This window comes from Dicentrarchus labrax, unplaced genomic scaffold (assembly GCF_905237075.1).
Source record: "Dicentrarchus labrax unplaced genomic scaffold, dlabrax2021, whole genome shotgun sequence".
Taxonomy (NCBI): domain Eukaryota; kingdom Metazoa; phylum Chordata; class Actinopteri; family Moronidae; genus Dicentrarchus; species Dicentrarchus labrax.
Genome location: NW_026136721.1, coordinates 2,252,006 through 2,278,623, shown reverse-complemented (window position 1 = coordinate 2,278,623; position 26,618 = coordinate 2,252,006). Strand labels below are relative to the sequence as shown.

The following is a 26,618-nucleotide window of genomic DNA, read 5'->3' as shown; positions in this document are numbered from 1 at the left end:
CCTGACGACGAATGAGCAAAAGTGGCTTAAAAAGGCAGATTCTGATAATACTCATGCATTGTACGTTGAAGGAACACAGCCCAATTTTTATTTTAAAAATATACTTTAATACAACAGCTGCATATAAATATTAAAATATACATTATACAGGTGTACAGTACACTCACACAAAACCAAAACAAAAAATATTAGGCTTCTATTTGTACGGCACTTCTTGTATTTTATTTTTTTTGTATTGTTTTTTATTTTTTGTACTATTTTCTTAAAGGTTACTTACTGACGAAGGAGTTGTACATAAAGATGTGTTAATGTGTTAACAGGTCCGAAGTATCACTGTAGTATTGTGATTACTGGGAAGGACAGACAGAGGGAGAAGGAGGGAGGAAAGGGGAAGAAGAGAAGTAAGGTTTGCTGTACAGTATATGACATGGCATTGTGGAATGTTTGCTAGTCTCGTGACTTTCCTCCCATCATTCAGGATGTTTTCAGATTAAAGAACCAGCAGGGATGTGATCATTCAGTCTTTATTCTCTCCACTGGATGTCCCCCCCCCGCTCACATCCACAACCGGCCTTCGATCTCATCTCATCGATCTCGACAGAAACGTCTGACTTGGTTTTGGTTAAAGCCACGAGGCGCCGCTCATTCATCATTATTACATTGGAGATTCAGAGCTAAGCATCTGTGTTTCAAATCTCTGGTGGTGTTTCAAAAACCAAAAGAGGTCTGGTGACCTCTTACCACCCGCTGTTCCCCACGTACGACTGCGAGTACAATTCAAAGTCACATAAACGTGTAATATATGTGTCTGTAGAGTTTGCTTTTGTACGAAGTAAACGAAATATAAAATGTTTATTAGTGAGCTTTTGAGGTGCTTTTAGGTGGATTTTGTTGCCTTTAGACGAAGCCAGGCTAGCCGCTTCCCCCCGTTTCCTGTCTTTATGCTAAGCTAAGCTAACTTGCTGCTGGCAGTATCTTCATATGTACGAACAGATTTGAGCCACATCAATTTTCTCATCTATCTCTCAGCAAGAAAATGAACGAGCGTTTTCCCCAAAATGTAAAAATATAACTTTAAATCTTAAAGCTACAGTGTCTCAAGGGTGTGATGATCAATCTATTTTATTCTAATTCAGGTCAACCCATTCCCAAAAAGGGGGGTTGGGTTAAAGGTTTTGAAGGGATTTGAATCATCAGTAACTCTTCTGTCTATTCCAAAGAATATTGTGTCCACTGCAGAGAAAAAAAATATTTTTGAACACTATTTTCTACTGAAGCCAATTTTACCAATTCAACGTCAACTACAATATTATCTGCTCATAAAAGTACCGATTTAATATATTTTTTCATGTTGGTGGCAGAATCCGCTTTTAGAACGTAAATAACATCAGACACATTACATTTCACACAATGATTAGTAAAACTGTAAATTGTGGATCGATCTCATCTGATTAATACTGTCTGCTGAGCAAGTAGATGTGTCACCTCCAGCAACCATCTGCTTTCGGATTACGAATGGACTCACTTGGGAATCAGGTTACATTTTTTTTTATTTTGCAGCAGACGAAACATTTTCTGATCCGTCAAGATGGAGAAGATTCCTTGAAAACAACACTAAGTGTATCAGGACTGCACTATTAATCGAAATATTATTGAAATCGCAATATGGCGATATGCAAATCACCGAGGTAACGTGTGACAAACCGCATTATAATGAAGTACTGCAGAGCTGCAGAGATGCTCTGGCCTACAAATCTTGTTCTCCAGGTGTAATGTTGGAGAGAGACTCCATTATCATTTTAAATTGGATTTATTTCAGTGAAAATGAATCGCAATATGATTTTTATACCGTATCATGCAGCCCTAGTTGCTACATCCCATGAAAACAGTGAAAAACACAGAAATCTCTCAAGTTAAATGTCCCAACTTTGGCAGAACATTGTGCGTTTATGTAGGATCTCATCGCTCATATTAAGAAGCTGATTAAGGAAACGGGTGTTTCGGGGGCTTTAAAGGACCTTCGGGGTCTTTGAAAGATCGCCAGAGATTTACACTTCATAAGAACGGATGCGTAGCTCTGTGACTTTAATGTAGTGATAAGACATGAGAGGCACAAACTGGAGCGAGCTTCAGCTTCTGACACCTCCGCTTCAGTGATAAGAAAACTTCATGTGGACCCGCAGGCCTAAACTGACACCTTCCCCCATCTGGCTTCTTCCCAGATGGAGGTTTCCAGGTCAGCGACAAAGGAGACGGGGGCATCAAGATGCAGGCCACCGCAGCGGGTGGCCCCAATTCCTCCTCCTCCTCCTCTGCAGCTGTCAGAGTGTGAAAGGGGGCGGAGGTGGTGGAGGGGATTAAAAGGTTTCGAATAGGCTATTCCGAGGCCCTGGCTAAGTGCTGTTTCTCCTGGCCTCCTCTGCCCGCAGGCCCGTCGCCTTTGAAACTGGAGAAGCCTGAGTGTCTCCGACAATGTGAGCGCTGGGGCAGAGTAGGGACGGGCACCCGGAGGTCAGCAGCGTCCCACCAGTGTAGGCTTACTGATGGGTCTATTCAGCCCGCCGGTCCAAAACCCCACTGCACTCGCATGAAAGGTGGTGAGGGTGAGAGGCCAACAGCTTCTCCCTGTCCTCATCACTCCAACGCTACCTCTGGATTTGTCTTACTCGACTCAACTTAGTGTTTTCCAAGCAGGGGCACCCCTGCACGGGGCACGAATGGAAGGAAGTGCCTCTTTGCAAGGCAGGCAACGTCACACCCTTCCAGCCAATAAGGGTGCAACTAACGATCAGTTCATCTATTAATTGTTTAGCCAATAAAAAGTCAGAAAACAGTGAAAAATGCCCATCGTAAGTTCCCAGAGCCCAAGCTGAGGGTTTGAAACTGCGCTGTACGGTTCAGTACCAAAAGATATTCAATTAGAATGATATAAAACAGAAATACAGCAAGTCCTGACATAATGGAGGCTGGAAACTGATTATTCGGTTATCAAAACTGTTGTTTCATCTAAATTCTACGTTGACTGACTAACCCCAGATGTCGGATCGGACCAACAACAGCTCAGTCAGAAAGTGAACAAGCATATTTGTGACATTTCTTTACTATTTCTATCTCTAAGTGTACGTTAGTTGACAATAAATATGGATGTGGGAGTGAATGGCATTGGCACATTGGCTGCGATGACAGCGCAGGCGTGTTCGGTGGACACTGGGGGTAATCAGTTGTTCGATTACTTGTTTCAGCGTTAAAGCCGAATGCAGACACAGAACATCACAGCCAAATGCTACCGGACTTGAGTTAATGCATTAAAAACGCATTTCTTCATTAGACATCTAAGGAACTCGGTGAGCTAAATCCCTGCTGTCTGTGTGCATTCTGAATGTGCTCTTAGGGGTTTCAACTCCTCTAAACTCTCTCTGAAAAAGAGCCAACGAGCACGTCAGCGACAGACAGCTTCAGGACTGTTTACTTCTCTCCGTCTCTGGCAGACAAGGAAGTAGCTCAGATAAGAATCGTCTCAATTTATGCAACGTCATTGTCCATATTAGGTCACAGTTGGCTAAATCTGTGAGCTGAGAGCATCAGTTCTCTATTGTTTCAGTCCAGGCTGTTCCTCGGTTGACTCCCGAGCTCGCACTGTAATGACCGTCATGAAAATACGACCAAACAGCAGACATCTTTGGGTCATTCCAGTTTCCATCTGCCTCCTGCTTCCAGGTACACATAAACAGAAGCTTTCTGGGAAACTGAGTCAGGAATGTTAACAGAGACAATTTGCCTTGCCAAGAGTGGCCACTCCCCATTAAAGCTTTACAGTTAAAGGGATCTTTAATGATACAAAAATGTCAAAATGTGTCGTTTTTCTTTTAAATAGAGGAATAATGCTACAGTGTCAATTTAAACCCTTACACGAGCTCACTAGTTGCACAGAATCCGGCGCCATGTCTTGTTAGTTGTTTGGATCTGTGGCACTGAGTTAGAACAGTTTTCTCTTCAGTTCAGTTTTTGGCATATAGATGAATGTACACAACAGATGGTGTTTTGTTACATAACACCGCTTCGGAGGAAGGAAAACATCAGGACAAACTTGTGCATTCAAAGTGGAATCCCTCTTAAACCCAAAGAGCTCGTCCTCCTCCGGCTTCACAGATGGTTTGTACAACGTTTTAAACTGTAGGGATATATACAATTGTTTTCAGCTGTTTCCTTTCTTTTTTGTTTGGTGTTGTGCGAGGGCATGTGAAGGAAGCTGCTGCCAGCACGAGATCCTGTGACTCCGCTGGCAGCGTCGCCAGCTTCCCAAGCCTCGAGAGAAAGCGGGAGGAACCACTTCTCAGCAGCAGAAAGAGCGCAGAGTGCACCTTTAACCAAACTGTTTTATTCTACTGGCCTCAGTGACCTTCTCCTAGATCATCTGTCTTTTTATTATTTTTTTTACTGTAAGATGATCACATGAAAACCTGACCAGGTTTCTGTGGTGATGTTTAATGTGACATCAGAGCCCCTTGCTGCTGCATTAGGCATCTTTTCTTGCAAACCACAGACTGTCTGTCTGTGGGCATCAGAGCTTAAAGCTCTATTCACCAGCAGCAGGACTACACAACGAAACCTTTCCAGCTGAACGACAGGAATCCTCTGTTTACAGTACACTTCTATACTCATACGACCATGAGCAACATTTCCCAGAATGAAAAGGAAACGAAGTTAAACAGGAGCAAAAAAAAAAAAAAAAAAAAACTGTCCTGGGCTCCATGGCCTTTAAAATGACCACGAGTGAAACCTCAAGAAGGTGAAGAGTTTAAGGTTAACTGCTCCTCTCCTGGTTGAGACAGGAAATGGAGTTTCCATAGAAGGGGAACAGTATGTTATAGAGCGGCAGCTTTGGAACGCAGCCCAGACGGGAGCTCGTCAAGGTTGAAAAACAAAAGGGGATTGCTTAGCTAACAGCCACTCCTCCACTTATATTTCCCAGAGATGATGTTCACAGAAACCGGTGCCAGCTACTGTTTCCATGTATAGGTTTTAATCTGAAAGCAAAATATTTTGGTTGACTTTTTTTTTTTTTTCTTTTTGGCTGAATGTGTGAGAAAACCTAAGACAGGCCTGCAGTTTTTTGTCCACTAAGTAAAGTCAAGTGAGGCCAAGCTCGTAGCAGTAGTCATGAGTTACGTTTTACCTTGTAATAGGGTTTAAGATCAGGCATAATAACACAGGTCCCTGTGGCTTTAAGCTCCAGGCACTTCAGAAAGGCGTCATTATGCAAACAAAGTGCCTATTACAACAGTATGTGCTCGCAGGCCAAAACCCAGTCAGCAGTTACTGCCTGATGCCTCCACTCAGGTTTGCATTGCTTTTTATTTTTTCATCAAACAGTAGCACCATACTGAAACAAACCGAGACCACCAGGTCGGTCACGAAGCGCTGAGCGCTAACAACAGGTCTTTCAATCAATATCTGTCTTTAGACAAAGGAGTCTTTTTTCTCTCTTTTGGAGGATCTGAAGCCCTCTTCGAAGGTGCTTAGTTGCTTTTACCACAGTGCAATTCAAAGGGTCCTTGACTTTTTTTTTTTTTTAATGTCCAACAACATTTAGAGACCTTGGACAAGTTGGTCTTCAGCTTCAGCAAAGACCACAGAAGGCAGATTTCAAAACTCTCAAGACTGACACCCACTATGTGGGCTGTGGCATTGCCAAATATCAACAAAATCATAATAAAAAAACAAATCAAACTTATTTGCTTTCTAGATCTACAAGTGTTTTTCTCTATTTGTCATTGCAATTCAGGAAGGTGCGCTACATAATCAGGTCAGGGGTTGAGGAGAGGGCTTGGGGAAGGCATTGAGGACACTTCCCTTTTGTGGGTAAAAATAAAGCCACTGCAGATAAGCTAAAGGAGCACCAGGCTGCAGCTAAAAGGCTGACCAAATAATAAACTGTCAGTCTCTCAGGTCCATGATAGTAGTGCATTTAGGTGAGGGGAATTAAAATCCGTTCAGTAATGTCATCCCTTAAGGATGCATGTGGGTAAACATGTCAACAATCCAAAATATTTCAGTCACTTAACCCCTCACTTCCCAAAACAAAATGATGTGTTCATGGTTGGCAGCATCTGAAGCAGTGAGACGTTTTGGTGTCCGAGTGGTTCAGCAGTATCAGTGATCTTTGGTCAGTTTGAATTAAGGTGCAGTTTTTCTCTTTCGTTTTTGACTTTGCTTTCATTTTGATGGGGTGAAGGGGAGTTAAAGGGGGGGAGGGGGGCGGTGGGTGGGTGGGGGGTATTAAAGCTCCAAGGACTTTTCCACAACAAACAGGCTGTTGTTTCCATCAACAGCTGGTCTGGCATCAGGACTCCATCACTTGTTGTGTGTCACAATATTTAGTGACATTTCAGATGCCGATGCAATCCAAATGGTATGCAGTGCTTCTATAGGAGCCCAGCCAAAAAAAAAAAAAAAAAACCACACACACTCGTTTCTTTGTCTTCCAGGCCTGGGCTCCTCCCACTTCCTTATTTTAGCACTTCCTCTATCCTCAAATGCCCCCTCGCCCTCGACTCACTACCGGTCCCCTGCCGGCAACTACGACCATCTACAAAACAGTGCAATGTCTATTCATAGGCACACTGGGATACAAATACAGCACACAGAGGGAGAGAGGAACACTATACACGCTCATACAGTATGTTACATGTCCAACATGCACGCACACACACGTGCGCGCACACACACACACACAGACACACACACACACACACACACACACACACACACAGACATAACACAGAATACAGAGACGTCAGCAGCAGCAGCTCTGGCCTGGTGGTGGTTGTGGCGCAGCCTGCAGAGACAGAGCGGTGAAGACGGCTGCTGTTTGGAGGGCCAACAGGAGAGGACCAGGAGCCAGGTGGCAATTTACTCCCATACTTGTTTAGGCTACTCCCTCCTCCTCCTCCTCCTCCTCCTTCTTCTCCTCCTCCCCTTTCCCAGCATCTGCACCTCTTCATCTCCTACTCAAATGTGTACAACGTGAAGAGTGGAGGTGTTGCAGAGAACTTGGTCAGGTCAGGTCAGGTTGGTTGGTGGTGCTGGGAGGGGGAAGGCGTGGTAGAGGGAGGGTGAAGGAGGAGGGGAAGCAGGGACGGTCGATGGGTTTAGCCCGCCACCTCGTCATCTCCTTGCGGGGGCTCTTTGCGCTGGTTCTGACCGCCCGCGCTGGCCGCCAAAATCCTTTGCACAAAGTCTTTGGTCCGCCCGGCGACTAGAGGACCTGCAGTTGTCATGGAAATAAATTAGAAAGTGTGTTGGAAAGAAAAGGGAAGGCAGAAATAGTTCTTACGAGAAAAAAAGAAATATAAGGCTGAAAATATACAGACATCAAAAGCTAAACAACTTTTTAGACTTTTCTAAGGTACCCGCTGATAAACCTGTTAATTAAAATGTACAACTTAAATGAAGTGGACTACATAGAGTCAAGGCATTTAAAAATTATAATTGAGCATCAGTGGAAAAAAATACAAACAAGATAAATAGAAGATCAATCATATTTTAATTTTTTTTTCTGTTCTACCAGGGATTCAGCGCCTGTTTGGGGGATCTTTGTATATATCACATAATTCAATAAATTCAATTACATTTACTTTGTATAGCGCCAACTCATAACAAAAGTTATCTTAGGACTCCTTATAAAATGATTTACAGAGACCCAACAGTTCCCACCATGAGCAAGCACTTGGCGACGGCGGCAAGGAAAAACTCTAGGTGGGTGGTCGTCTGCCTCGACCAGCTGGGGTCAGGACAAGATGTATGTGTGTTTGTGTCTCTCACCGCTGGACTCTCGGAGGATGTCTTCCAGGCGCTGGGTCATCCCTCGCTCGTCCGTGTCCTCTTCCTCGCTGCTCTCCACCCGCAGCCGGATCACCTCCTTGATCCGCAGCAGAGCTCCCAACAAGTTCTCTGTGCAGCCAAAGACAAAATAAAAAGATTATTTTCATCTCAAAACACTTAAAAAGGGGGAAAAGTGAGGCTGAAGCAGGTATCCTGCTCAGTTCTGCTTCAGTTTCAGCCTCAGAGCAGTGCCACAGCAATATTACAGAAGCCACATGGCATGCTGGGTATTTATTGACTTTTTCAATACCTTACTTTGAGGAATACTGCCACTTTCTCACAAATCATTTTTGTTCATTCAACAAAACAAACCAAACTATTCAAACCCACCAATGTTGTCTTAACACAAAGCAGCCATACAAGAATTTTACCAAAATAAAAAAAAACTCTAAAATGAGCAAAATTATGATTTGATAGATGATTCTGACAAAGCATTCGATGCCAACATGTATCATTTGATGATGTTCTATCCTCGATGTTATGGACACATTTTGGGACTGAAAAAATATTGATGTTTGATAACCAGCCCTCTCAAAAATGGTTTCATTTCCCCAAAAACCTGGCGAGGGATAGAGAGGTTGTTTGTTTCCAAAGAGCAAAAGGGAAAGTAAAATGAACTGTGGTCAAAAGTGAAACAAGGGAAGCAGAATGATAGATTTAGGTGAGGGAAGTGAAAGACAAGCCCTTGTCCAAGACCATAACCCCCCCCCCCCCAACTGCCCCAGTGCTGCTCGGTGGCTCACAGATCAGACTGGGGCTGTACTGGGCCAATTCCAGTGCGATGATGGCAAACACAGCGTTGCATCCTTGGTTAAGTAAAGGTAGACTATCCATAGATAGCACAGACCCAAATCACTGACTGAGGCTTACTATATATTAATGACAAGTCACAATTAGTTCTAATTAAACCGTCTATCTTGCCTCCTTTTCCAGGCCTTTGAGACAAAGTTAACAAACTTAAATACATCCAAATTAGAACAAGGCATTCCCATTTTTGTTGTTTCATCCATCAGAATATTTCAGGGTTTTTTACGAGTGAATTCAAGCATTGATTCTCTCAGGTCATCATAATTTGTGCTGTATAAAAGTATACTCTCTCAGCTCGCAGCATCTGTTTTCCTCCCGTATATTTTTGAATCGGGCAACCTCCAGTACCAGCTCTCAACTGTGCAACCAAATATCTTTGACTTCTAGGTAAACGATGTCTAATGTATAATTCAGGGCCAAAATTCAGTTTGATATGCATATATGTCCTTAACTTTGGCTTTGACAATAACATTTTTCTTCAAATGTCAGCAAGAGCTTATTTTTAATAGAGTTAACATTACAACTTAAATAATTCCTGTAGATTCACAACATATCCATCTCCTCAAAAATAGAAGAAATCTCCATCGCTCGTGGAGACCTGTGTGCTGTACTCCACATAAATACTTTTATTATTATTCTGTCCTTTGCCATAATGATTACATATGTATTCTTTGCAAAGTAAAGCTGTTTCCTGTTTTTGTAAAAACCTCCAGCAGATTTCCTTCCAACAAAGCCCAGCAACACGCTCTCACACCAGAGCTCAGCTATTCTGATAATTGAGTCTTTTTTTCCAATCAAAATCCTTAAACAGGCTTTGGTTCCAGTTCGTCTAATCTTTCATTGCAAACACAATAAATGACGGTTTCACTGACAAAAGAACCAACTGGAGACGTCATCTCGGGTTGAGGGAAACTGTGATGGACAGTTTTTTACTATTTAAAAAAAATGTTTGTATCAATAATGAAAAGAACTGCAAAGATTTAGCAAGAAGCATCTTGAAGGCAGACAAGTGAAACACACAAATAGGGTTGCAACTGTATGATCTCTCAGAAAACAATCATTATTATTATCATTAATTAGAATGAACCAATAAAGCAATGAAAACAGAAGGTTTGTTGGGTTGAACAAATGCTTTAATCTATCTTATATACCTATATACTTTTTAATAACTCTAATACAATACTGTAGATAAGCAAATGTACATGTTATTGATTGCTTTTCCTACCACAGTACACCATGGTATCTGTATACCGCTGCAACCCTGCACTTAAAGCATCTTACAGGGTGTTTTCTAACGTGGCAGCTACCGTTAGTTACTGCCTCGCTCTGCTGTCTGCACTACAAAGACAGCAACTTCTACATTTTATTTTGATATCGAGTCAGCTGTCTTCCCTCGCTCCAAAACGGGATTTGCTTGAGGCTTATCTCTGCTGCTGATGGTGTGAATCATCAGCACCTTCTGGCTCCTCCCTGTGTGAGGTCATGTGACCTGCTGGCACCATGACACCCCTCCTGTCAGTGCACATTATTCTCGTATGAATCTGATTCCTCTGTAGTCCAGCGCTCGTCTCGGTGGGGAGTCTGTGTGTGGGCGAAGGACCATTTCTTCCCCCCCCAACTCTGTATACAAACACACACACACACACACACACACACACACACACACACACACACACACACACACACACACACACACACACACACACACACACACACACACACACACACACACACACACACTGTAAATGAAGTCAGGAGGCTTCCCGGCATTGGCACAGCGCCATAATCCTACTTGTTTGTAGTTTCCTGTTGAATCTGCTGCTAAGCATGTAAAGTGCGTTTTGTATAGATGCAAATTATGGAGCGAGAGAGAGAGAGAGAACAAGTGAATGAGAGAGAATTAAAAAAAAGGAGTCACAGGAGGGAGAGGAGGGGAAGAGGAAACAAGGCGATGTGTGAGGTTAGGCCCTGTGTGTTTTGGCTTCCTGCCAGTGCAACAAAAATTTGAGGGGAGCTACGACTAAAGCCTTCATTCGCAATGAAATGCCGGTTCGGCATCAGGAATGACTGGAATGTTAAAAAATGGGAGGGAAAAAAAAAGGGACAAAGGAAGTGGGATGCTGGTTGGGGTTGAATTCAAAGAAGTCGAACCAAACGAGACGAGGAGGAGGAGTGGGAGTGGGAGAAGGAGGGGGCAGAGGAGGAGGAGGAGGAGGAGGAGGAGGCAGAGGAGCGAGCAGGCTGACAGATTTGGTGTAGAGTAGAGGTGTTGATTATGAGGAGCGAGGTGAAGTCACCCTTCTCAGATTTTTCCTCAATCAGTGTGTTTACATGCTCCTCAGTGATCTTGTTATTATCAATGTTCTGCAGTAACCTGATTCCTTAAACAGGGCGTCTTCAAAGCAGCCTCGGAAAGATGATTAATTTATAGCTCGGTCTGTATTTTATTCTCCTTACAAAGAGAGGCTGCGACGTGTCAGTGTGAGGTTATTGGTTGTATGCTGGAGGACCACAGTGGAAATGAGCCATTAGGCTTTGCTGGGGTTTTTTTTTCTTGAATGATTGTAACTGCTGCTGCTGTAGAATAAATTCAATCAGTTCAACATTGTGTAAAGTCGACACTAGAGGCTGAGTTAGTTTGAAACTGAATCTGCTACTAAAATTGGTTTCACCACGATTACTTGGGGAATAACCTACCTAGTTTCTGGTTGGTACGAGCCACTCAGCATTGTAACACATTGTAATGAGCTAAGTCGGTGTTGAAATATCATACGAATAAATTAGGTTTCTAATCGCAAAATAGCAGCAGTTAGTGAAAAGATAATGTTGTGCGGCAGAAAAACTGCAGTTTTACCATCAGTGAGTTTGATTCTGTGACATTTTATCATCGACACCACCTTATAGGGGCTTGTGTAACTATTTAGTTGTTACTTAGAAATAAGTTGTAACTTATCTTGCTTTTATTTTAATAATGCATAAATCACAGCTTAGTAATAATTTATGTTATAACTGCGCCAAGTTTGGACTTACACACAGCTGCTGCACAACTAAAAATGAGAGTATTTGTAAAATGTAGACAAATTCACACAGTAAGAAAAGAACTGGGTGCTCTCTTCCGACAGAGCCTGCTTTAGCACTGAGAGAACTGCACTAAATTAGCACCAGCCACCGGCCAAATACTGGTAAAATATGCAAGTGGCTGATATATTGTCTTCATTCGCCAGCCAAAAAACTGGCCCATCTGTTAAGTGGCAGGTAAAATTTTAACATCTACCAATCCTCACTATGGGGGTTTTCTACAGAGGGTTATAAAGCCTCCATTATACAGTACAGCCTGAAATAAAGAGTGCCTCTTCTACTCAGAAGAAAACAATGACAATTGAAAAGTAACCTTAAGGGAAAGAGAGCAGGAGCGCTTCAGGATCTGCCCGATTTAGTGCAGGAGATGACTGTGATTGATCAAACAGATACAGCGGGGGCCTCATGCAAGACGCAATGCACACAACATACGAACAAACTGTCCCTTATTTTTTGTTCGTATCCATGATTTATTCTTATTTTGTTAGTAGCCACTGAATTCTGGATTCACCAATGTTCTGCTCTTCAGTAAGAGATCATTTTACGAGTGGTTGAGAGCAGGAGATGGGAACAAAACATCTTGTTTTCACAGTCCACAAAATGTTTGTCCAACTCAAGGAAACATGGTAAATGGACTATATTTATATAGCGGCTTTAAGTTCTTCCAACCACTCAAAGCGCCGTACGCTAAAGGCGACCTTCACCCACTTTCATACAGTGATGACAAAGGATATCACAAATAGCAGGTAATACACTGATGCACAGCATCCCTATCATCAAGGACACTTCAACATGCAGTGGACGATCCGCTCTACCTCCTGAGCCACAGCCTCAGAACAAAACATATGTTTTAAATCTGAGGAAAATAAAATAGGCTGGAATATCATAGAATCAGATAAGATTATATGTTTTAGAGTAATTATAGTGATTGGATTATTAAGTGGTGTTGGCTTGCCATCCCCTGCAGTTCACTTCTCAATAGCGTGGTATTTCATTACTGCAGTTATCACAACAGCCAGTAAGAACTGTAATATTGCATAATATCACATTGTATAGTGTCAATATGAATTATGAAAGTAATTGTCTCTGATCTAAATCTCTTCTTTCATGGCCAACCTTACCTAGAGCGATGATACTGAATCATAAACTCATATTCTGTGAATCCTCACCGTCCAGTAAAAAGCTTCATACCTCCAACATAACCTTGTTTTCTGAGTTTATCCAATCTGAGTTTAAGAAAGCCAATACATTTCTTGACACAGAAAGAGGAATCTGATCCTTCAGCAGGAGTTAAAACACATGAAAATCATCTAAAGAGGAGTTAGCTGTGCGGTTTGTGTCCATTCTGCAGTACTGACCATACTCCTGGTTCAGCCCCCACAGCTTGATCTTGTTGGCTTCGTGCTGGGCCTTCTTCTTCAGCCTGCAGGCCCTGGAAACAGAGAGCAAGAGAGAGAGCACTGTCATTCTCTGGAACAAGAAACTCTGTTCCAGTATTCCCGTTCTCCACACGACCCTGTTACCATGTCTGCTGGTTCACGCTGAGAGCAGCTGGAGAGTGATGAGTGGAGGATGTATTTCCAAACTGTGAGGGAGATTAACTGGAAACATCCCTCCGCTCCTCCTGTAACCATTTGACACCCCGACTCTGAAGTGAAAACGGCCACTTTGGTTTCAGAGTATTTGGGGTTGAAAAACGGCAGCAGGGAATGAATCAATCAATGCATATTAATAATGAATGCGTCTCATGGGGACTATACTCTGCAGCTTGCATAGAATTTCTCTTTTTCTGCAGCTGTGAGTCAGCTAAATGAAACCTAAGGAAACACTTGCAGGCCAGTCTGTGTTCCTCTGCATGTTGAAATGTTGGATTTCGCCTACAGCCACATTTTTCTCTTCTAAGTTCCAAATTTGTACCAAAGTCCCTGCTGGTTTGAGGAGGATGTAGACGAACAACAGTTAAGCTGTTCTTAATCATTGCGGGGATGGGACTGATAAAGTACAGAGGATTATTCCAACATATATGTACCACAGGTTTTTAAATTTCCTACCTTCCCACATGCCACTAAACACACCGTCAATATAGGGTTTTCGAAACAGCCCCCGAAAAAAATCAAAAATAGCCCCAAAAAAGAATTCATTGTGAAGCTGCAAAGAAAGTAGAGGCTGCCTGGAAGGTAGGACAAACATATTCGCCAAATTAAAAACCTCTGGTGCTCGGATGGTGTCTCCAAACCTGGAGCTGTGTGTATTTTTGAAGTCAATCTAGCAACCAATCACATGATAAATGGTAACTCTCTCTTCAGGGAAAGAATGACTCAGGAGGCGGACAGCAGACACATTATTTGATTCATTTAAAAGGAATACAAAATAACATTTTGGGGCTTATTTGCTGTCTGAACACCAGCAGGTGGCTCAGCTAATCTCATTTGTGCAACTATGGAATAGACAGTGCTGAAAGTTTGGGACGCCTACTTGCACTCTCAGGACAATACCTCTTTTTATCACCATCGACTCCTGTCTCATGACTGACTGCAAACCATACTGCATCTCTTTTGTGGAGCAACTTTTTCTCCAGCAGTGCAGGGTTACATAAGTCACGCAGCCCCCCCCCCCAGCACCTCTACGTCTAGCATTAATATCATAAGCATGCAACCGACTAGTTGAGCTTTAACTAACAACTACTAGAACATACTGTAGTTCTTTCTTGGACAAAGGAGAATCTTTAGTAGGAGGCAGCCCTACTTTGAACAACTCGTCTTTGTGCTGAACACAGAGATTAAAGTCATTCATTCATCAACGTGAAAGTGAAAGTGGAGTATTCCTGTAAGTCATTAGGTCGGTAACCGCTAACAGTGTTTGTTGGCGCGTCCGGCCGAGCTGGAGGCTCCCCAGAGGGTTTTTCTTCTACGCAGCCTGATCGGCCCGGGCAGGTTGTTTTTTAACAAGACTGAGAAAATAATGGGACAGACTGGAGGCGGTTATGATAATCCCACTGCTAACTCTGATCTGTTCTGAGGCAGCCACAAGTATGACAGTACAAAAGATGAGAAACATCACAGAGGAGAAACCTGCATATTAAATGAAAACATGAACTCAGTCACATTAAAGTACAGAGTGACTTTAACTGTGCACTTCTTCTCTACTCTCACTGTCTTTTTCTCAGCTTTCTCCTGTTTTCCCCCTCAACTTCCAATCTGATGTTGTGTTTATGTCGTGTTTAATATATGTTTGGAATAATAAGATATTCCCAGAGTCCCCCTCCTCTTCAAACTGCCTGTAATAATGTCCTTTTGCTCCAAATTCTACCCCTCCCTTCTTCTCTCCACAGATGAACTTTCTATGACCCTCCTCATCTAACTCCTTGTCTGCCTCCTCAATCCTGCCCTGATTTCCTCCTATTCAGCCTTTCATCCTGCTTCGCTCCATCTCATCTCTCCTCTGTTGTTTTCCTCTGCTTCCCTCCATCTTTCTTTAATCTATTCCATCATGCTCATGTCCAAAGTAAACTCATTAAAAAAGGGAAAATCAACTGAAAAATACACTCACGACCTAAATTTTTAAGTCATTTGTGTTGTATGTAGTTTCCTCAGACGCTGGGGTTTTTAAAAAGGTCATCTTCACCGTGGTGCAGTGTGTTCCACGTGGGGAAGAGATGAAATGCTTCCCGACACTTCAAAATAAAAATGCAAGACTGGAATTACAACCACTTTCCATCGTAATCAAATTAACTCCACGATGATAAGATGTTTTTCTCAATGTATTCTTCTCTCTCTGTGTCCTCCAGAAACAGTATAAGAAGGTCAAATATTTAAATGCGCCACATATTTGAAAACCAATCTTGACAAGGTTAAAGATTGTCTGCAGATACCCAACCACAAAGCCCTGCAAGATTCTCTTCTATTTCTTTCTGAAAACGCTTTACAAACAGTGAAAACCTCTCAAAATGCCCACTCATGCCTCAGAAATCAATACACAAAGTCTCCTGGGCTCTGACTCGGTGCAGAGGACGTAGGAGGGCAGTAAGTGGAGCGTGGTACCTAGAGGCCAGCTTGTTCTTCTCTTTGCGGGACCGGGCTCGGGCCACAGCGGGCAGGTCGTTGACCGGACCCATGCCGTCGATGGCAGCGTTGAGCTTCTGCAGCTGCTCCCCGATGTTGTGGAGCTTCTGGGGGTTTGGCGTCAGGTCGCTGGCGTCTGTCTTACGAGCTTTACGTCGTCCTTTTTTGCCTGGAAAAAAACAAACAAATCGATGGAATGAATTCAGTACCTGTCTGTACAAGCTTTACAATCTTCTTTTGTTCGATATTTTAATTTTATTTATAAACACACCAGATCCACCTAAGTTTGTCTTAAAATTCTAGTCATGATCCTGAATCTAAACAATGCTCTGTCATCAAGAAATGTTTGAAATTAATTTAATTTATTGGTTTATTTAAAACATTATTTTATTGACAATAGCCGCTTATTTTCAGCTGCTGTCCCTGTACAATGCACATGTAACAGCATAAAATTGATAGTTCCTCATGAGACCAATATATTATGACCTTAGTGACAACATGACTGATTGAATACACTCTGTGGGGATAGCAACGTTAAGGCTGCAAGAAAATAAACTGTATTGCAATTTTTATATTTACTGAAACAAATCCCATTAAAATCATGATAATGTGGCATTTGTTGGGGTCTGTACCAAACAAACATGTTTTCTAGGCCAGGGTATCTCTGCAGCAGTACAGTACTACAGCACATTGCAATCTGATACTATTTCCATTAATTGTGCGGCCCTAGACAGCATTCCATTGTTTTCTTGCTGGAATTGAAAATGGATTAATTTGATTTAACAGAGCAGCCACAAAAATAGCATCCTAGCTTTTAATATCTGAATGAAATGACAGAATAAGCAGTAACAGAACATATAAATATGTGACAGTGTAAATGTAGTTTGTGATTTTATTGTACTGGATTGTATTTGAGTCTTGAGGAGGACACAAGCTGCCGAACTGCTGCACCGCTACCGTTACGCCTGATGTAAGATCCACCGATCAGGGAAATGCTGAAACATTCAGATTTTGACATAAAAGTTGTATGTAGGGCACATGCCTCAGGGTCCCGATCTGATTTGTGTCACATGAGAGGAAAGAAATGGGACACTTTGAGCTGCAGTGTGAATGTCGTTTTTAATGACTCCTGCTGCTTAAAGAGTCTCATTCAGTGGATCTTTACTTCACTTTCATTTCCAGCTTCAACTCTAGTAAGTAAAATGTTCATTCATTGATCTATTAATGGTCTCATCGCTTCCGCTCTGCGATAGTGAAGTCAGTACTTCAGGCAGTGTCCTCACCCTCTCTGCGGTACAGTGTGCTGGGTAGAGTGCTGGAGCTCCAGGACAGAGACCAGTGGACGTCTCCACCCAGTTTCTTCTTCGTGGCCGTCTCTCGAGCACGTCGGTACTCCCAGAAACAGCGGCGCTTCAACGGGCGCTCGCCTGGCTGCCTCACTGGCTCGGCCTCCACCTCTGAAAGGAAACACGGCCAAAACAATTCAGACTTGATGCACTGATGCAAATGTACAAGATTCGATTGTTGTGTCACAAATCTTCAAGCAACAAACTGGAAATTAGCTTTCTATCATTTCAGTGTAGCTGGCTGAAACAATCAACCAACAAAAAGTCATTTATGAAACAAGATTACCCCACGAGTCTCAATTCACACGTGAAACAATTACTCAGTGGAAACAAAACAGACAGCTTTGCTATTCTTAGATCCTTACCACACAAGTAGGGCTGCAACTTATGATTATTTTCTCGATGAATTGTCCATAAAATGGTGACAAATGTTGATCTGAGTTTCCTTAAAGTCCAAGCTGACCTCCTCAAATGCCTTGTTTTGTCCTGACATATTCATTTTATAGTCACAGAGGACTACAAAACTGTAAATATTCACATCTGAGAAGCTGAAATCAGAGAATGTTTTCTTAAAATATATCAAAATAGCTGCCAATTAATTTAATAGTTGCAGCTCTAAAAGTGGGTCAAAACTGTGAAGTCGGATTTAAGCGGGCCGTTGGAGGAAAACTGAAACCAAAACAAAAGTGATTATGCTCTGGTGAGCAGGAAAGTCCCTGGTTTGGGCTGAGGGGGTGGGGATTGATCCTCTAAGGACTGTGATCGTCCACAACAAACTTCATGGAAATCTGGCTCGTCAGGAACCATACAAATTAGGTTAGAACCGAGCAAAGTGTTGGGCTGACAGAAAGTTACTGAACACTGAAAATGCTCAGAATTCCTCCTCTTGGTGCCATTAATGCCCGTACCAAGTTTCATGGCAATCTATCAAACAGTGGTTGAGATATTTCCCTCTGGTGTTGGCCCGGCAGAGAGACAACAACAACGTGGACCCAGTGACTCCTCTCTTATTGTGTCGGATTGTATCTTCTGCTTTCATTTCACCATGAAGCATAAATGCGTTGAACTGCAAATATCTACATACAGTATGCAAGTGACGAATCTGCTGAACCGTCAAAAAGTAGTTTGTCTAAACTCTGATTGACCTGCGATAACATATTTCATAACACTTCCCTCAGATTAGGGAGATTAGAGGATCTCACTGCGGTGCAACGTTTAACTTAGTTTAATCTCTGCTGCAATCGTTCTGATTCCAGTAACACAACTCAAGTTCAACAAACACAGTTTTAATACCCGTTTTCTAGAATTTTCATGATTCCCAACTTTTTAAGGAATCATTTTCCAGGTGTTAAGTTTTTCTTATTACAGGATGGCACGTGCTCACGAACGGTCAAATAATCTAACTGTAGGCTGAGAAAACTCCAGTTGTATTCCTCCTTTCTAAAGTGGAGGGTGATGCAGTGTCTCAGGTTTATTACAGGTAGGTAGTGAGTGTTTATGGGACACACCACGTCAGCTCAATTCTGGCTGTTCTCACCACAGTCCATTTTTCCGCTGCAGTCTTAAAAGAGCGGAGCTGCAGTCTCCAGCAAATTGACTCCACTTTACTACCGTTTTCCTCCAGCAGTAATATTAATTTGACCACAGCCCATGGGTTACAGTTCAAATCCAGTCGAATTGATTTTATTTTACAGAAAATTCATCTTCTAAACGAAACTAAATCCAAATACGCACCCAGGTTTACAATCAGATTATATTTCCAGGACAACAACATAGATTATTTTTAGGATATTCAGTCATTTTAATCCATTTCCAGGTATTTCCATGACTGCAAAACTAGTCTCTAAATTTCCAGGTTTTCCAGGATGCATGGGAACCCAAATTTTCAAGCCAAAAAAATATAGTTTTTCATTAACATTTCCAAAATGTATTCTAAACTTGGCAAAAAATGTAAAGCTTGAGAAACAGCATTTACACGATCAAAGAAATAACAACTATTGAATGTAATCTGGTTCAGATGTTGCATCAGGATCACTCGACGTTTGAGGAGCAGTGATGCAATTATCCAAATACAGAATCAATACTCCAGGCTGTTTTATTAATATATAATGAAGAAAACAGACTCTCATCCATTATTACGTAGGTGGACAACATTGACAGCCATATATGAGATATTTAATAGAAGATAAATACCCTTCAAGTTAATATGACAGATGAACCCTAATCATAACTGACAGGTATTAATGTTCACGTTTGCCTGGTATGAAATCATGCTGTGAATCCTAATCCACAATCACATGCTAATGTCCTAATGACAAAGCCACCACCGGCTAACACTGTATACATGCACCCTGTTTCAGAGGCAGACACCTACACCAGCACACAGACGTCACAGAAGATTAGCCTCAGGCGTGCACAGCCATGAATAATGGTATCATAAATAATACAACATGCAAAGCTCCACCAGCAGGAGCAGAAACGCTTCTTCAAATCCACCAGAGCTGGGTTAAAAAAAAAACAACAAAAAACATGCTCCAAATAATGTAATAGTAGCTGGATTAAATCAGGCTGAAAGTTAATAACCATGAAGCCCCTATCCTAGCCATCAGACAGGGCCGTCCATTACTCACATTCTCACACACACACACACACACACACACACACACACACACACACACACACACACACACACACACACACACACACACACAAACAGATGGCTTATGTAACATCATGTCGTCTGGTCCAGTCTGCAGATAGCACCATTGTCTGCACTCTCCCCTCAATTTGATCTTTCGCTCCACGGTCGCTTTATTATAGTTTTAAACACGCACACTTTTCCATCCATCACACAGCCCTTTGCAATCGCCGTGGGCAACTGGTAAGAATAGCTCTACCGGGCAAACACATCACACACACACACACACACACACAGCCACAACAATGGAGAGTGACAATGGTGTCTCGCGACGGTCGAAATATGACCCAGGCCGGCCTTTTGAGAGCGAGCCAGCGACCTCTCCATTACCTTGCAACAAGAAGCCTGAGATTTGTTTATCTAGCGCGAGGACGATCACAGACAGAGAGAGCCTGGGAAAAGATGGTAATCTGAAGTGAAGTCAGTTTATATGTGTGTTATCTAATATATATGTTTATATTTTATGTCCTGTGATCTGGACATGAAATCTCCTGCAACGTTTAAGCCCCTCAGCTGACGCTCTGAGCTAACAGCAACCAGCAAATTCACGTCAGTTTAGAATGAGTTCAGTTTTCAGTTCAGTCTGTATGTTGACTCGCACACTAGCTTCATGAATAATTAAACTAAGGGGAGACTCCTGTGATTTATTATTGCACTCCCATAAAGTTGGAGGACTGAAGGGACAAAAGATTAAAACCAGAACTGATGCAGCCGAGGCTCAGATATCCCGCCTTTTAGTCCCTTCCTAGTATCCATTAAGCTCCAAAAACACTGGATCCTACAATTCCCATTATGCAACTTGAAATCATCTGTCATTAAACCCTACAAGCTTGCTTAACACCCAAATATTTCTAGCTTTAAAAAAGGTCCAGTGTGCAACATTCAGGATGATTTACTGGTACAAATGGAATATAATACTCATAGCTATGTTTTAATTAGTGTATAATCGCTTGAAAATAAGAATTGTGTTTTTGTTACCTTAGAATAAAATGTTTTTATCTACCTATGCTGCAGGTCGCCTTCCATGGAGGCCACCATGTTTCTACAGTAGCCCAGAACAGACAAATCAACCACTGGCTCTCGCTGCCGCTGTAGTTTCTCCTACACACCTCACAGCTCCCTCTCATTCCCGGTTTAACGGGATACAGACGACAGAGGTGTTCAGGTAGATGCCACTAAATCTTACACGCTGGTCCTTTAAGCAGGTTTTCTGTTCAAATGTTGTCGTCCTCCAGAGACACAGAAGACGTTATACAACTGGTTAATTAAAGAGTTTACTTCACTTGACAAGCAAACTGACTTTAGTCCATTTAGAGTTAGTCAATGTGTTTTTTTGGTGCAGATCCAAGAATTTGTCGGGGGTTTGTTAACATTAGGTGATATGAACAGCTGTTACTGGTATGAAATTAAATGTGCAAAACTCATGTGTCAATCTAACGATTTTCTATCACTACCACTATATGTTAAGCAGGTCAAAATTGAGAGGCAGATTAAAGATTTCTACTGCTAAAGAGCCTTGGGGAAGGTATTCATTCCCCTGGACCACAGCCATGTTTTTAGACACCAGCATGAACAAAATACTGCAGAGGAAAATACTGATTTGACCAAAAAGTAGTCAAATTTAAATGTATTGGGTCTAAAAATACAGCAGTACAATCGCAGCAGGTCAACTGTCCCCAGGCAGCAAAGACACCTAACTCTGCCCCATGCATGTGCGCACACTATGCAAATGTGGCTGCCACAGATTCTGCTACAAGAGTTCTGAGGTTACAGCGTGATTCAGTGAAACGCTTTAATCGTCACTGTGGCTGAACTGATATCTCCAATTGGTGTAAATCCATTCTCTTAATAATCAGCCATCCAAAAGGTCACACGCAACCAGTTAGAGTTTGTTCATTTTAAATGACCTCGGAAGCTCTACAGCGACTATGTATTGTGTATGTACGGGTATAAAAGGTGTATCAGCATGTGTCCGTGTCCAGACTGTGTGTGTTAAATTAAGGAAGCACAATAATTATCGGGCCGATAAGAGGAAATGTATGTATTATTTCGATAATTAAATCAGAGCCGATAAATTACCTCATTATCATTTATTTTGAGTTCTTCTGCTAATGTTTAAATGGGCTTTATGCTCTATGAAATCCAAAGTATGTTTGTGAAGTCTTTTGACATATTTTATTAAAAAAGGATAAATGAACATTTGAAGAGTCGGAACTCTGAAGGTCGGAGATATGGAATATTAAATCATCCGTCTTTGCTCCCTACCATCTCCGTCGTTCTTCGGCTTCAAGTGTGTAAAAAAACCAGGATGAACTTCTGAAATTACTGTCAGTATCTTCGGTATCGGCCATTAGAAGCGAGTAATGATCGACTATCAGCTGAACAAATATTCATATGGTGCATCTTTGTGTTAAATATATATGTTTTTCATTTGGGATGCGTGATAATTACCGGGGCAGATTAATTATTGGCAGATAATGGCACATAATAATAACAATAATAATAATAATAATAATACAATTTTAAATTCTTATGCAAAATGATTGATAGCCTTTATGTTCTATGAAAGTTTATTATCAGATCTCACTTCCCTGCTCTATATGCGAATAAACATCTCCGCTGCCAAAGACAAAAGGTGTTTGTGTTTGTGTTGTTTTCAACTGTGAAGGCTGCAATGCACGTCTCATGACTGATTGGCGAGAAATTAAACAACGTTTGCAAAGACTTGGCTCAAATCCACATCAGACAGTGCGCTGTTGTTGTTGGTAATATGTCAGTACGTGCTGCCGGTTACGACGTCAGTTGAGTAGGCGGTCCTTTAATGTGACCCAGGACATATTTGTGTAAAGCAGCTACAAGAATGTGACCACCTTCAGGTATGAGTGCATCCCCAGTGCGTCTCGGAAGCATTCACACCTGTCCTTAAGACACTTGTGATCGGATCATCTGTAACACACGTTGATGCCATTCATCCAAGCAGTCAATTCTTAAAGAGTAAGATTAATTTAGAAAATTATGTATGCACATTTTATCAAAGATATTCAAACTCAGGAACGTCTTTTTGGGACAGAATGGATGGATGGTTTGTTACAAAGAGTAAAATACCTGTTTTTGAATATCAGAATGTAAAGTTTGGTGTTTTCATGGAAAACAAAGATTAAGAATTTTTATTTGAAAATACTTTGATTATATTATATGATCTTTTTTGTTGGAATATGCTTATTGACGACTGATAACGCCTGTTTGTTATCTGAAGTTCAATAAGATTAATTGTAAACAGGGCCACACTCGTGCGTACTGCGTGCCTGGACTACATTAAGAATTATTTTCAATATTGATTGATCTGCTAATTATTTTCCAATGAATCGTCCATATATAAAATGTCATAAAATGTCATAAAATACTGAAGAGACCAAGGTGACTACTTCAAATGTCTTGTTTTGTCTGAACCACAGTCCACAGATAATCAGTTTACTGTGAATCCTCACATCTAAGAAGCTGAAGCTAGCAAATGTCATGAAAAATGACTCAAACGATTAACAATTTATCAAAATGGTTGCAGGTTCAACTGATCGGGCAATTGTTTTGGGTCCTACTGTGTACCCGCAGTGTTTGCGGATAAGAGAGGAGTGAGGAATGAGGCGTTAATGAGACACAAGCTGAATGCTGCAGTCTGTAGCCGGCATGTTTGTGTTGCCTTTGAAGCTACTTCAAGATTCACTTCCACTGTAACGGTTGTTTAACAATCTGTACCAACTTTCATACCCTATTTAACATGTTCAACTACAAGCCCCCGCTCCCCGAACAAAGACAGAGCAGCGTGGTGGTTACAGATGGTATTTGAATACATGAAGAGGCTCCAACCCTCAAAGCCATTTCATAACAGTAAAACTGCAGCCACTGAAGCGGCATGCAGTCCGGGAACTACACCCGCAACTTTGGTATTTAATGTGCCTCTGCTCAGCCAACCAAGTCTGAGGTCTCGTCTGGACCTGAGACAGATTGAAATGGTTTCCGTGTGGGCAGACGGGCTGCTGGCAGCGGCGTGATGATCCTCGCCACACAGATACAGACAAACTTAAAGCAGAACTCACCGCATTCAGTTTCTGAGGAGCTGGAGAGTTCAGCCTCCGCCGCCGTCTCCTCCGCTCCCTCCTCTCCCTCCTCTCCGTCTTCCCCCTCTTCGTCCTCCTCGTCCTCCTCCTCTTCCTCCTGCTCCTCGTCCTCGTCTTCCAGATCCAGCTCAGTCTTGGCCTGACTCTCCTCCCTGCCCCGCAGCTCCTGCTGCGTCTCCCCCACCCGCAACCCCTCTGTCTGGGAGTTGTGACCGGGCCCCGCCCCCAGCTCCTCTCCCTGGCTCAGGGAGTAGTTGTGCTCCTCGCTGCAGTGCTCCAGAGCCAAACCTGCCGCTGCTGCCGCCACCACCTCCTCTTCCTCCTGTGCCACCTGATACACCTCCACTGTACGCTCCCTCGGCATCCCCCCATCCTGTCCTCCTCCGGCCGCTCTTCCTGCAACACATAACTCCCTCTCCGTTGTTGTGGCAACAGAGATACGCCCCTCCTCCCTCCCTGCAGCAGTGGCCTGGACTTCCTGGGTGACGGGCGGCGCTGTGTGTCTGTTACTCCTCCTCCTCTCCTCTTCCTCTTCTTCCTCTTGCTCCTCCCGGCTTCTCCCCCAGCGGCCCATCAGGACGGCCTCCTCGGAGCAGGCCAGCAGCTCCCCTCCCACACCGAGGCCCAGCTTGGTGTAGCGAGCCATCTCGTCCAGCGCGGACACATCCCAGCGCTCCGGGTGCAGGTCCTCGCCGAAGCCACCGTCGTCCACCAGGTCGCTTAGCAACTCAAAGGGCCGTTTCCTTGGCGATGCCGGGGAGCCCAGCATGAGGAGCACACTCTAAAAAAAGACAGAGATATGCTTAAATATGACTGATTTTGGAAAAGAAAAAAACACCTACCATATACTTTATCTTTAACATTTATCCTGTCACATATCAGCGTGTGTTGTGATGTTACAGGGAGACGTCAGTAATAAAATATTTACCCTGCTGCTTTATAATTAAACTCATCGGTCCAGGCAGCATTTTAGTCACTGGCAAATTACAGGAGCTTGTACAAGGATAATCTGTGGGAAAATCGTGCCATCTTCATCACAGGAAGGCTTGTGAAACTGTTTAATTTAATAATATCGTTAACATAAGTATTATTAATCTGTAATTTAATTATCTACACAGACAGCTCTTTCTGAATGCCTATATGCTTAAGAGACAGTGCTAAACTTGTGCAGCTCAATACGGCTTCACAAAGGCAGATAAGACACCTGTAACATGGCATTACAAGAACCTGCTTAATAAACTTGTAGGTTCTTGCTTGTGTTTTCTTCCTTGAGCATATGAGTTGACTGAATGTTGCTGTCAAGAAACCTGCCCCCATTCAAGTTATCAAAACACCAATTTACTGTAAGGTGCATAAATTAAAGTCTTTTCTTCTTGTTCCTACAGTTGGATGTTTGGTCCTCACTGTGCAGAATGATGTACGTGCAGAGGTTGACACAAGAATGTTAACATTTATCTCCTGTAAGTGTTTGTTGAAAATCGGATTTTCAAGGGGCGGGGCCTACGAGCATGATCGGTGACATCACAAACACTGATTCATACATGAGACACCAGGTGAACGCAATTAACTGCAATTAGGGCCACTCTGGGGTCTGCTAGGCCCCATTTTTTTTACATTTTCAATGACTTTCAAGGTCTTGTTTGGTGAAATCCAAGGACATAGTTCAAAATTACAAATCACAAGACCGTTACAAATTATCATAATGAAATCCCGAATTTTCCACCGGATGTGTGTGAATGAAAAATAAATCTTAAAAAGCCACCAGCTAATTTTCCCAGAAAACTGAGGGCCCATTCTTTGCTGTCTCGAACAAACAAACATCTTTTCAAGGATATTCAAAGCCCTTGGGAAGTCTCACCATGAGCCATGTGAAAGTTGTGGTTCTAGTATTTCGTGGATGATTTGAACATGCAGTGCGAGCTATGTAACATAAAACTTTGGTGTCACAGAACAACCAGTCTGATCATTAACCATTCGCAGAATAAGCACAAGGAGAAACCAGCAGAGACGGCGACCTCTCAACACCTCCATCTGCTAACGTTAGCAGTGTTAACAAGGGCTGTTGTGATGCTTCCGGGGCAGAGAAGATTAACCGGCGCCTAACAACATGGGGAGTGGAGATCTGCTCCTGTTAAACTTTGCGGATGGAGGAGCTGATGGGGTTTGCGAGCTGAGTGCTAATCTGCAAAGCGCCGAACGAAATTAACCGTTCAGCTGCAGACGAAACTCATGAATTATTGAAATTATTGTCTTCATGTTGGTGGATTTGGATTTTCTTCATATTGGCTAATCTCTACAGCAGTGGTTCCCATGCCATATTTTAGGGATATTTCATATTACATTCAATGCATAAAAGTAACAGTGCCGAACAACTGTTAAACTGCACAATGAACCCAAATAATGAACACAATAACTGCAGGACGTTTTTAGCAGATTATCTAATGTAAATATTAATCAGAGATGAGTTTTCCTGATATTTTTAGTAACTTTTATACAGTTCTCTGCCTTTATTATGTTTTGTTTGTTTTATTTTTGTTCCATCAAACATACTTAATAGGCTGTGTTTCCTGCTCCTTTTGGTTGTTTGACTGCTTACTTTTCTAATGCAGGACGAGGCTGTTTAGCAGAG

The 26,618-nt window shown here is 42.4% G+C and overlaps 2 protein-coding genes across 8 annotated transcripts in view; one reads left to right on the top strand and one right to left on the bottom strand.

Moving 5' to 3' along the window:
• The window catches only part of LOC127354729 (stress-induced-phosphoprotein 1), a 164,719-nt gene that overhangs the window by 86,441 nt on the left and 51,660 nt on the right, over positions 1-26,618 (top strand). The window lies entirely within an intron of this gene.
• Positions 85-26,618, bottom strand: part of LOC127354730 (CREB3 regulatory factor) — a 34,944-nt gene continuing 8,410 nt past the window's right edge. For all 7 annotated transcript variants that reach the window (XM_051384861.1, XM_051384866.1, XM_051384860.1 and 4 more), the window contains 6 exons: positions 23,969-24,770; positions 17,114-17,287; positions 15,810-15,999; positions 13,128-13,201; positions 7,825-7,953; positions 85-7,267 (listed from right to left, as the gene is read on the bottom strand). In XM_051384861.1, coding sequence (XP_051240821.1) covers positions 7,152-7,267; positions 7,825-7,953; positions 13,128-13,201; positions 15,810-15,999; positions 17,114-17,287; positions 23,969-24,770 — 1,485 coding nt within the window. In that variant the 3' untranslated portion in view covers positions 85-7,151. The remainder of the gene's footprint in view (positions 7,268-7,824; positions 7,954-13,127; positions 13,202-15,809; positions 16,000-17,113; positions 17,288-23,968; positions 24,771-26,618) is intronic.